Genomic DNA, 11,982 nt, shown 5'->3' on the forward strand with positions numbered 1-11,982 from the left:
CTTTTATCTAATGATTATCCATGTGTAGTTTGTTCGCTAGGCAAGTTAGTCATTAGACCTTCAACTACAAAGGTCAATATTGAATCTCCAACTTTTTTGAAAAGAATACATGGAGATATATGTGGGCCAATACACCCACCATGTGAACCATTTCGTTATTTTATGGTATTAATTGATTCTCCTACAAGATGGTCACATGTTTGCCTACTTTCAACTAGGAATGTAGCATTTGCTAGACTACTTGTTCAAATCATAAAATTGCGAGCACAATTCCCCGATTACTCAATCAAGACTATTCGTCTTGACAATGCTGGTGAATTTAGATCACAAGCATTTGATGATTATTGTATGTCAATTGGGATTGAAATTGAACATTCAGTTGCACATGTTCATACACAAAATGGTTTAGCGGAATCGTTTATTAAACGTCTACAACTTATTGCTAGACCATTACTTATGAAAACAAAGCTCCCAACTTTTGTTTGGGATCATGCCATATTACATACTGTATCATTGGTTCGTATAAGACCAACTGCCTATCATCAATATTCACCTTTGCAACTTGCATTTGGTCATGAACCTAATATTTCTCATCTACGGATTTTTGGTTGTGCTGTCCAAGTTCCTATTTCACCCCCACAACGTACTAAAATGGGTCCCCAACGAAGACTTGTGATTTATGTGGGTTTTGATTCACTATCTATTATTAGATATCTTGAACCTTTAACGGGTGACTTATTTACTGCACGTTTTGCAGATTGTCATTTTGATGAAATGACTTTCCCAACTTTGGGAGGAGAAAAACTACATCCTGAAAAACAAGATAGAATTTCTTGGAATGAGACAACTCTATCTCACTTTGATCCCCGCAGCAATCAATGTAAACAAGAGGTTATAAAAATCATTCATTTGCAAAAAAAAAAATTGCAATTCAACTACCTGGTGTATTTGTTGACACGAAAAAAGTGACAAAGTCATATATTCCAGCAGAAAATATTTCAGCAAAAATTAATGTCCCTGCAGGACAATCTGCTGTGGCAAATGAATCTCAAATACGCCAGAAGCGTGGTTGACCAGTTGGTTCAAAAGACTCTGTACCTCGAAAAAGAAGAGTACATGAGAAAAACCAACCAAAAACTTCAGAAGAAATCACATTGAAAAAAATTGATCAATCAAATATTGAATGTACAGTTCCTGAAGAACCAAATGTGTCCGAAAATAATGAGATCTCAATAAATTATATGATATCTCATAAATTATGGGAACGGAATAATATTGTTATAGATAATATTTTCGCCTTTAACATGGTTCTGATATTCTGCAAAATGAGGATCCCGAACCACAGTCTGTTAATGACTGTCGAATAGAAATGATTGGCCAAAATGGAAAGAAGCCATACAAGTAGAATTGAATTCTTTGGAGAAACGAAAAGTGTTTGGACTAGTAGTTCGAACACTTGAAAATGTAATCCCTGTTGGATACAAATGAATTTTTGTACGAAAAAGAAATGAGAATAATGAAATTACAAGTTACAAAGCCGGACTAGTGGCTCAAGGTTTCTCCCAAAGACTGGGAATTGATTATGAGGAAACATATTCTCCCGTAATGGATACCATCACTTTTAGGTTCTTAATTAGTTTGACCGTATCACAAGGGCTCGATATGCGCCTTATGGATGTAGTAACTGCCTACCTATATGGTTTACTTGACAGTGACATATCTATGAAAGTCCCTAAAGGATTTAGGTGCCAGGAATAAATGATACATGTCCGAGAACTATGTTCTCAATTAAATTGCAAAAATCATTATATGGATTGAAACAATCCGGACGCATGTGGTATAATCGCCTTAGCGAATATTTGTTGAAAGAGGGTGATAAAAATGACGATATCTGCCCATGTGTTTTCATAAAGAAAACAAATATTAGATTTGTAATTGTGGCAGTTTATGTTGATGATTTAAATTTAATTGAAACTCTTGAAGAGCTCAACAAAATTGCAGATTATTTGAGAAATGAATTTGAGATGAAAGATTTGGGGAAAACCAAATTTTGTCTTGGATTACAAATTGAACATTTTCCTGAGGGATTATTTGTTCATCAATCTACTTATATAGAAAAAGTCTTGAAACGCTTTTATATGGATAATGCACATCCATTGCCATCACCTATAGTTGTTCGATCACTTGATGTGAAAAAAGATCAATTTCGTTCACTTGAAGATGGAGAAAAGATTCTTGGTCCTGAAGTACCATACCTTAGTGCAATTGGAGCATTAACTTATCTTGCAAATTGCACTCGACCTGACATAGCTTTTTCTGTAAATCTCCTTGCAAGATATAGCTCTACACCAACTCAAAGGCATTCGAATGGTGTTAAACATATTTTTCGTTACCTAAAAGGTACTATTGATATGGGACTGTTTTATTCTCAAAAGTCGGAATCTGTTTTAGTGAGATATGCAGATGCAGGTTATTTCTCCGATCCACATAAAGCTAAATCACAAACAGGATATGTGTTTACACGTGGAGGAACAGCTATATCATGGAGATCTGTGAAGCAATCCTTGACAGCAACATCCTCCAATCATTATGAGATTATTGCAATCCATGAAGTAGGGCGAGAATGTGTATGGTTGAAGAATATGACCCATCATATCCAATCATCACGTGGATTGACTTCAACAAAAGATAATCCAACAATTTTGTTTGAAAATAATGTAGCTTGTATTGCACAACTCAAGAGAGGCTATATCAAAGGTGACAGGACGAAGTATATTTCTCCAAAATTCTTTCATACACATGAACTTCAAAAAAATAGTGACATTGATATTCAACAAATTCGCTCAAGTGACAATGTGGCTGATCTATTCACAAAAGCGCTGCCAACATCTACATTCAAGAAATTAGTTCATGAGATTGTAATGCGTCGACTCAAAGATTTTCAGTGATCAATATCAGGGGGGAGTAGTTGTACTCTTTTTCCTTCGCTTAGGTTTTGTCCCATTGGATTTTCCTAGTAAGGTTTTAATGAGGCAACATTTAAATTTAATACTCCAAAATAACTGTACTCTTTTTCCTTCGTTTGATTTTTTTTCTCATTGAATTTTTATCAAACAAGATTTTAACGAGGCAGATATATTGTAATATGTCATTCAAGGGGGAGTGTTGTAAATGAAAAGTCCATTAAAGTTTATTGGTGAATGACATTTGTACCCCTGTAACCCTAGAAATTATTACCATTGTATCCCCTGATTCTTATCTATAAATATAGGGTTTTGGTTTTCAATAATACACACAAAAAAATTTATTGAGTTTTCTCTATTCTCTTTGAGTTTTCCCTATTCTCTTTCCCTCTCATTTTATAACATAATATAGTTTTTACCTACTATGAACTTAATTATTTACCAATTAATTAATGTGTTATATTAGTTGTGCTTAGCATACTTAGTGTTGAGCTGGTGACTCAAATTAGGTTAGGAATCTTCAATATTGCGTAGGAGATTATGAAGACTGCGTATTCGACTTGATTTAGAAAGAAGTCAAATTCCATCCAAGATTTTTTCCTTTTACGCGTTTTAACCTAATTCCACTATATTTTCTTACCTTTTAGGACTCTATTAGGTTTATGGACATGGCTTATAAATTAAAGGCTCATCTGTCAGTTTTATAGAAATTTTTTTGCTGTTCAGTTGTAATATCTCCATATTGTCGGGTTTAATAAATTTCATCGTTCCTCTACTTAATTTTTCTTTTTCGACTTTACTTTAATCTTGTTTTCGTGGTGCGATTTTGAATATTTCTTAATTATTATTAATCTCAATCTTACATCGTCTTTGGGATCAACACTTAAGAAGATCATGCGCGCGCACGCACACACACACACACACACATATAGACAGTTGATTGGAAAATGTGTTGTTAACATCAATGTACCGAAATCTTTCGATTCGCATGAATGTATAAATCAATGTATCAACATTTATGTACATGTAGATGTCAATAGCTGATGAGTGTATGTGTGTGTAACTAAAGTATGCAAGTATAATTTGAAAATAAAAGATGTCAAGCATTAAAACTTGCAATTTATTAAATGTGATCATTATAAAATACAAATAGATAGTGAGTTTAATCTTCCAATGGAGAGAGTCAAATTTACTCTTATTTTAAAAAGTTAAATTGAACACTTTGTTAAATTCTATTAACTTTTTAGAATTTAGAGTTCTTTTTTTTTTTTGGAAGATTCTCTTATAAAATGATGAAGCTAAGCAATATAACTTTTATTTAATTAGCTTATTTAGTTTTGTTTTGATAAATTATGGTATTTTATTTTATTTTTTAGTTTAGGGGTTATTTTGAAAATTCAATAAAAATAGATTTTCGGCTGTAGGATATTTTCATATATGATGTCTCATTGTTAAGGCTTAGCTTTTGAATTTTGCAAGTTTCTCAATATCATGGATTTTTTGGTTAGATTCCTTCAATTAATGAATTAATGACTCTAAATTTACAGTATAAGCATAATTAATGAATATTTAGACGTGTTTTATAAGCAAACAAACTGGTTTCTGGAACTCTGTATTTGGTCTAATTATATTGCAATTCGTGCATTTGTGGAATTTATTTTTGAAAATTATGATATAATTTTTGTGAAAATGACAATCTGTCATCATCCTGTGACAAAACCCTCAAATCTACATATAGATTATCTGTCCATGCATGCACATACCCCCTTGATGCAATTTGAAAGTGACGCCGCAGCAAATCTTATGGTCGCATGCTTAAGTAGCCTGTCAATCTTGAAATACGTAAAGTTGAACCTTTAATATGTATATGAACACAGACGTGAAAGTTCTTGAAATTTGTCATCTTCCCTGTATATGTCACAATTAATATCGGCGCAAATTTTACTTTAAGCAAACCAAAACATTTCACCAAGATTGAGGCCTTTGTGTGTCGACTATAAGAGGTTCAGTTCATAAGAGACTGAGCTCATTAGACATAGTCTTCTAAACTTTCAAGATCAACCCAACTAGACATAGTCTTAAACTTCCAAAATTGACCCCACTTCACATTCCGTACAAAAATACCTAAATACAAATAGCTAGTACTCCTATCTCCACACATCGAACCGAAGTCATGATCATCCTGATAATTGAATTGGTTTGATAACATGCCGTGTAAGATTAATTAAACAATTAGCATCCTTGATAGGATGGCCTAACCTTGGGGACTAATTGATAGACAATAATTATTTTGGCACACTGTCCCAACGATTAATAGAGGACGAGAAAAAATATTGGAGTTACCCAAACTTCCACGTCATGTCACATTCTCCAACTAGACATAGTTTTCTAAATTTTCAAGATCAACCCAACTAGACATAGTCTTAAACTTCCATGATTGACCCCACTTCACATTCCATACGAAAATACCTAAATACAAATAGCTAGTACTCTTATCTCCACACATCAAACCGAAGTCATGATCATTCTGATAATTGAATTGGTTTGATAACATGACGTGTAAGATTAATTAAACAATTAGCATCCTTGATAGGATGGCCTAACCTTGGGGACTAACTGATAGACAATAATTATTTTAGCACACTGTCCCAGCGATTAATAGAGGACGAGAAAAAATATTGGAGTTACCCAAACTTCCACGTCATGTCACATTCTCCAAATACCTCTAAAAAATATATATATACATATGAGCTCAATACATTATTTATCATAAAATAAAAGAATAATTGTGCAACTATACATGCACTAGCAAAAGTATATCATTTTGCAGTCAAATCACTCAAGCACTCACTCTCGGTGGAGTCACACCCCAGTCCAAATCAAAATACATGTGAGATCATCGTAAATTAATTAGTTATTTAATATAAAGTAATCTAAGCCATTTTCCATGTGATACCTTGTAGGATGGTGTAAATTATTATTGACTAATCATAGCCATTAATTAATCTAAGATATTACTAAGGTTGTCCATGATTTTAATCTCTACATACAGTTAAAACCATAAGTAAATCTTGAGGCAAGATCTAACATGAATGAAATGCAGCACATAAAATATTTAGAATTCCTACGGCCTAACTAAAAGCAAAAAACTGTAAAAGTTCTCGATATTATGTTAATTAATCCCAATAATTTACAATTTATTAGCATTTTCTAAGCATCTGGTATAGAATTTTACTCATGAATATAATGAATAAGATTTTAACTTTGAACCCCATTTTTGGCCAAACGTATATGCTTGAGTTGACCCCATATGAAGAATCGAACCCTATTGCGGCATCAATCTATAAGGGGCTTAACAAGAGATTTTTTTTTATGTAATCCTTAGTAAGCAGTTGATGTGATAATTCACTGCTATCGTTGCCTTATTCAACCAATCCGGTTAAGTCTAAGCCTTGTATCAGATTTTTGGACAATAAAATAGTATTAGCTAGCATTCGATGTCTATGATTGATTGATACCTTTGACAACAGGCCTTAGCCGCATGGATGAAGCCACATATATATTTTCATCATACGGACAATATCCATCATATTTTACTAGAAAGCTCACATAATGTGCCATTTTAAAGGTAATGCAAGTTTAGACTATCAAGATATAATTTTGTTAACCTTTTTATCACGTATTCTTCCCAAAGTCGTCCCCCTTCTTTACATAGGATGCTCGCGTCTAAAGCACCTCCTACACTCTCATATACTTACAACTTCAATTGATTAATCATCATAGTGCATGCGACCAACACCACCACTGGAGGAAGCCACCTATAGCTAACAGTTTGTCCTAGTATGTAAGAATCAGACTTACGTAGACAGGGAAGTCCTTAGATTTGTTGGCCATGTTGGAGGTACAAAAATCGAGGTCAATAGACATCATAGACTTGGCTCAACCTAAAAACAATCAACACTTTTGAAGGGTCCAAGTTGTAGTTGGATTTGTTGAGTTGGATGCTGATATGGTAGCCCATTTGATTTTGTTGCATTTGGTTTATTTGGATGGTATTTGGCCCATTTAAGTAGAGTGAACTTTGGCCCATGTCTAACTTAATGCTATATACCAATTCATTCTTCCAAGCGGTGACTGCGTGTATGTGTGCGCTATGGAGAGAGGAGTGAAGAGGGCAACCCGATTTTGGGGTGATTTCTAGAGAGATTCAACTATTGTTGCTTCATCCTTTCTTCTATATTGTAGTCACCACCACCGTCATCCTTTGTGGGTGAGAAAACTTGAGGCAACCAAAGTGATTGAAGGGTGTGAATCGAGCCCGGGTCAGGTGGTGTTCGTTTGATGTTCTTATTTTTTGAAATCAAGATTTCTCGAAACTTCTGCAGCACTCTTGAATGGGTATGCGAAGAAATATCATATATCACAATAAGTCATTATATATTTGGAGCATAAAATAAAGAGGTGAGAGCGTGGGACAAAAAGTAAACAAGCGAGAATACTTTTCCCGGCAAAATCTAAGGCTTCTTCTTCTAGTAGGCCCTACCAAAGATTTTCTAGCATCTATTTTTCTCTATATAAGACTCTTCTCCTTTCCCTCAGCCTTCCCTTCACAAGTGTTACTTCTTGCTTCTTGTCCTTTGCACTACCTTTTTTACATATATGTGTGTCAGTTGAATATGGTATATTTTATGTATAAATCCGCACAAGTGAGCATTGATTAAGGTTTGGCACATATATTTTTATATATGAAGATTGAATATATATAATATTATACAGTAGATTGAGCATATATACATATATAGTATGAAGGAGAACGGTAGAAAACAAGGTGCAGCTTCACCATGTGCAGCATGCAAGTTACTGAGAAGAAGATGTGCCCAGGATTGTGTATTTGCTCCTTATTTTCCTGCTGATGAGCCTCAAAAGTTTGCCAGTGTGCATAAGGTCTTTGGTGCTAGCAATGTCAACAAGATGTTGCAGGTACCCCTCTCTCTCTCTCTCTCTCTCTCTCTCTCTCTCTCTAGACACAGTCTGAATCTGCCCTAGAACAATTCTTCCTTGTCGAGGGAAAATTACATATTACTGATTGCTCGAGTTAGGGATGGAGCTAAGGGGATAAAAAATCTATTTTATAGTGGGCTGATACATTAAAAAAAAAATCCATTAAAAAATGGAATTTTCATTTAAAAAAAAATTGCATTCCAAAATTATTTGGGTTTGAGGGTAGGGTAGGGTAGGTCCGGTCTGCCCCACTCCCTAGGCCCTTGGCTCGAGTTATTCCACCTAACATGATTGACACTAAAGCCATGTTTGGTAGCCTTCATTTTCCATGAAAAATGAAAATATCACCTAATTTGTGTTGTTTGAATGCTACAAATTTTCATGAAACTTGTTTTCCAACTTTCCTCCACTTGTGTGTCAATTCTATGGTTTTGTATTTTCAGCCACTTTTTTTTTTTTTTTTTTGGACATTTGAAACAAATTTTATCCCTAATTGTAACAAATTTTGTCATTTTAGTTGACAATTTTCATGCAAAATAAAATCAAGTGACCATCAAAAGATAAAAAATTTCAACATTTTTCAGGTAAAAAATTGTATTAATCAAACACATTTAATTATCAATTCCCAATAAAATAAGTTCTAGACAATTCAATTTCTTAAAATTCGTTTTCTTTCCACCCAAATTTCATCCTTATAATCAAACAGACCCTAATATATTTTCCATTTAAAGGCTATATTGGTTATGATTTTTTATCTCAAAAATTAAATTTTTGACCGTTACTTTTCAAAGTTAGCCGTCATTTTTTACTTCTTCTCTCATAAATGAGACTCACTTTTCTCTCTAACGATCAACAAATCAATTCTTATAATCATTACCGAACAAGCCCATAATGAGTAATCCTATATTTGTAGACTCTTGATGATTGATAATCTAGGTGGCATTAATTGATATTCTATTTCGAGACTCATGTCCCTATATTTTAAATGACATATCAATTAATGTTATTTCGTACCTATTTGATTTTGTTAAAATACAATTTTTTAATAAATTTTGATAAAAATTGATGAAATATGTGTTTAAAAAATTGATAAAAATTGTGATCTATATTGTTGAAATTAATTATTAACTTTAACTTAAATTTTTATCAATTTTTCAAGATAACAAAACAAAAACTTAAATTCACCTAGATGGGTGATCATCAACATATATAGCATTATTCATAAATAATGCACCTTAGGTTTTTGGTTCGATACAATAATACACTGTGTGTACTGTCATAGTAGTGTTGTGATTAGACCCTTTTAATCAGTAGATATATTTGTTCTAGAGAAACAAAAAAATTAAGAAACTATCAAGGAATTCCAAATTTAAGCAGAAAGCTATTGGTTTAGAAAGCAAAGTGGGGCCAAACAGGGACATAGTTTAATTGCACTGGTTGAGTGAAGAAAAGTATACCATTATAGGTTTATGAAATTTGTTTTTACTCTTATATCATTCCAATTTCTTAGAAGTACGAATTAATATTTAAGAGATAATATATACTTTGTATTATGGCTGCAATAATCCAAGACCCCACTAGTACAACTTTAGGTGGCGATAATTCCCACTAATTATTAAAAGATCACATCATTATCAAGAATTAGACAGTACAGTACTATTGCTCAAGACTTTTTGTCATTTCATATCACACCTTACGTTTTTTCCCTTAAGTTACACTTGATTTTCTTCTTTAGTTACTGTATCGAAGTGAAACAGGTTATTGACTCTTTCATGATTTGAGAATCAATTGGTTTTGGAAACTTTAAGTTTTATCAAATGATAAATTCTAACGTCGTTATTTGTAGAAAGTTATGTAACTCTAAAGCATAATTAGTACGAGGCAATAAAGAGAGGAGTGAACATGTCAATTAACAAATTTGTCTCACATCTCTTTATTTAATCATGTTCCACATTATGAAGCTTTTGTATCAAACGTACCGTAGAAAATTAATATCATTAACCTTTGTTAGCCCACCTGATATCTTTTAGAGGACACAATTTCATGCTCTCCTTTTGCTACATGGGCAAATTATCTTAAGCTTTTGGTCAAAAGATTCTTCTGTGTTTGGTAAAAAAAGGCTATGCTCATTGACCACTATTAATTTAAGCCAACTTTTCTGCTTATAAGAGAGTGAGTTCACACTGATAAAGTAAAAAATCCCATGTTTAAAAAAAATGTTGAACCCTAACTTTGAGGGTGCCCACCGTCCCGCCCGTCTTACCCAGCCCCTAGAGCTTTGTGAGGAAGGTAAATCGCGGGATGTGTCCCAACAGGTCAAGGAACAAGAGTTGCATGTACACTGTGCTTACAAGGAGTCCAATTCCATGTTTCAGGAATCGAACCCCCACACTGCGACTTGCAGCAAGACAAAAAAATAATAATAATAAAAAATCCCATGTTTGAATGCATGTAAACATGTAGTCAATAGATTTTTATTTATTTATTTTTTTTTTGTGTTTAAAATATAAGTGAAGTTTGAATTTTATGCATAACCATGATATCACTATATCAAAAAATTCAAGATGTGGGAGCTATATAGATCTTGAAAAGCCCATATGGGGCTTCAATCTTCTCTCACTTGCAGAAGATTAGTCTAATTCTACCATATCTTTTTTCGAATTAATTTATGTCATCATATCTTGTTGTGTTATGATATGTTGAGCAAGGTTGAACTGAATGAGATTAAAGAAAAAAATTAGCTTACGTTTTGACAATTTTATAAATTATTTATGAATAAGAACGGTAAGAGGAACACAATAGTGGGTCCCATGAAATTTTTGGATATGTGAATAAAATCAATGTTTGATTTTTGATTGAGAACATGTTTGGTAGAGATTTTAATCTAATTAACATTAATTTTTTGATCGTTATTTATTTATTCCAGCCGTCATTTTTGAATTCTTTTCTCATAGGTAGGTCCACTTTATCTCTAACGATCAAAAAATCAATTAACAAAATCTCTACCAAACAAGCACTGAATTTATAAATTGGTTGTCAACTGGAACTAAAATATTACTTGTTGTACTGTACAGGATTTGCCTGAGCATCAACGCGGTGATGCAGTGAGTTCCATGGTTTACGAAGCAAATGCCAGAGTTCGAGATCCAGTATATGGTTGTGTGGGAGCAATATCATCTTTACAACAACAAATTGACACCCTACAAGCTCAATTGGCACTAGCACAGGCTGAAGTGGTACATCTACGAATGCGCCAGTATTCATCGATCCCTGGCACTGCCTCTAATTCACCGGAAAATGCCTTGCCGCCATCCAATCATTCGCACTCTCAGTCGACGAAGTCCCTTTTTAACATGGACATGGAGGTAGATCATACCAATATGGAAGAGTCCTTGTGGTCATGCTAGTTTAGCATGCCTGCCTAGTCTTTTCTAATACTGCTATTATGGTCTCTTCTTTATTGTCTGCCTTTTTTTTTCTCCTGCTTTTTCTAATACACATCTTTATACCACATATATCCCCCCACTTGACCCAGATGTGATGATGATTGATGACCATCATTAACCATATTGTAAATATAATTATTAGTTATAATTATTGAAGTAATGTAATATGAAGAAGTGGATTATTTTGCTTAATTTGCTTTCTTTCTCTTGATATTTGGCCTCGCTATGGTATCAGAATGATTTTTTTTCGTAATAGTCAGCACAAAATGCTACTATTCTCTTACGGCGATCCATTATTTTCATCGTAAGATAGGCATTTCATCTCCACAGATGGTAAAATTCTAATGTACTTGAAATTTTAGGCAATTTTAATACCACTAATTCATGTATCTTTCACAAATCAATGTCAACTTGTAAAGCTAAAGAGGATTAATGGATTAGTTTCCAGCTTGGCTCATTGCTTAGGAGCCGAGTTCGACTTGGCTCACGAGCTCGCCATATATATATATTTTCTTCTTTTTCTTTTTTTAAACCTTCCTCATTTTTTCTGGGCTTGGGATTGGCTAGTAGGT

General features: G+C 33.5%; 1 protein-coding gene across 1 annotated transcript; it reads left to right on the forward strand.

The window, feature by feature from the left end:
* Nucleotides 1-7,131: 7,131 nt before the first annotated feature.
* Nucleotides 7,132-11,602, forward strand: LOC111369768 (LOB domain-containing protein 4). The gene is made up of 2 exons (XM_022991403.1): nt 7,132-7,943; nt 11,039-11,602. The coding sequence occupies exons 1-2, from the start codon at nt 7,767-7,769 to the stop codon at nt 11,369-11,371; spliced, it is 510 nt and encodes a 169-aa protein (XP_022847171.1). The 5' UTR covers nt 7,132-7,766; the 3' UTR covers nt 11,372-11,602.
* Nucleotides 11,603-11,982: the final 380 nt, after the last annotated feature.

This window comes from Olea europaea, chromosome 20 (assembly GCF_002742605.1).
Source record: "Olea europaea var. sylvestris chromosome 20, O_europaea_v1, whole genome shotgun sequence".
In the NCBI taxonomy this organism is placed as follows: Eukaryota; Viridiplantae; Streptophyta; class Magnoliopsida; order Lamiales; family Oleaceae; genus Olea; species Olea europaea.

What these genes read in the sequence shown, in the direction of transcription:
- LOC111369768 (XM_022991403.1), top strand. Translation starts at nt 7,767, where the DNA reads ATGAAGGAGAACGGTAGAAAACAAGGTGCAGCTTCACCATGTGCAGCA. An exon ending in ATGTCAACAAGATGTTGCAG is followed by an intron (nt 7,944 to 11,038) that starts GTACCCCTCTCT and finishes TGTACTGTACAG; the next exon opens with GATTTGCCTGAGCATCAACG.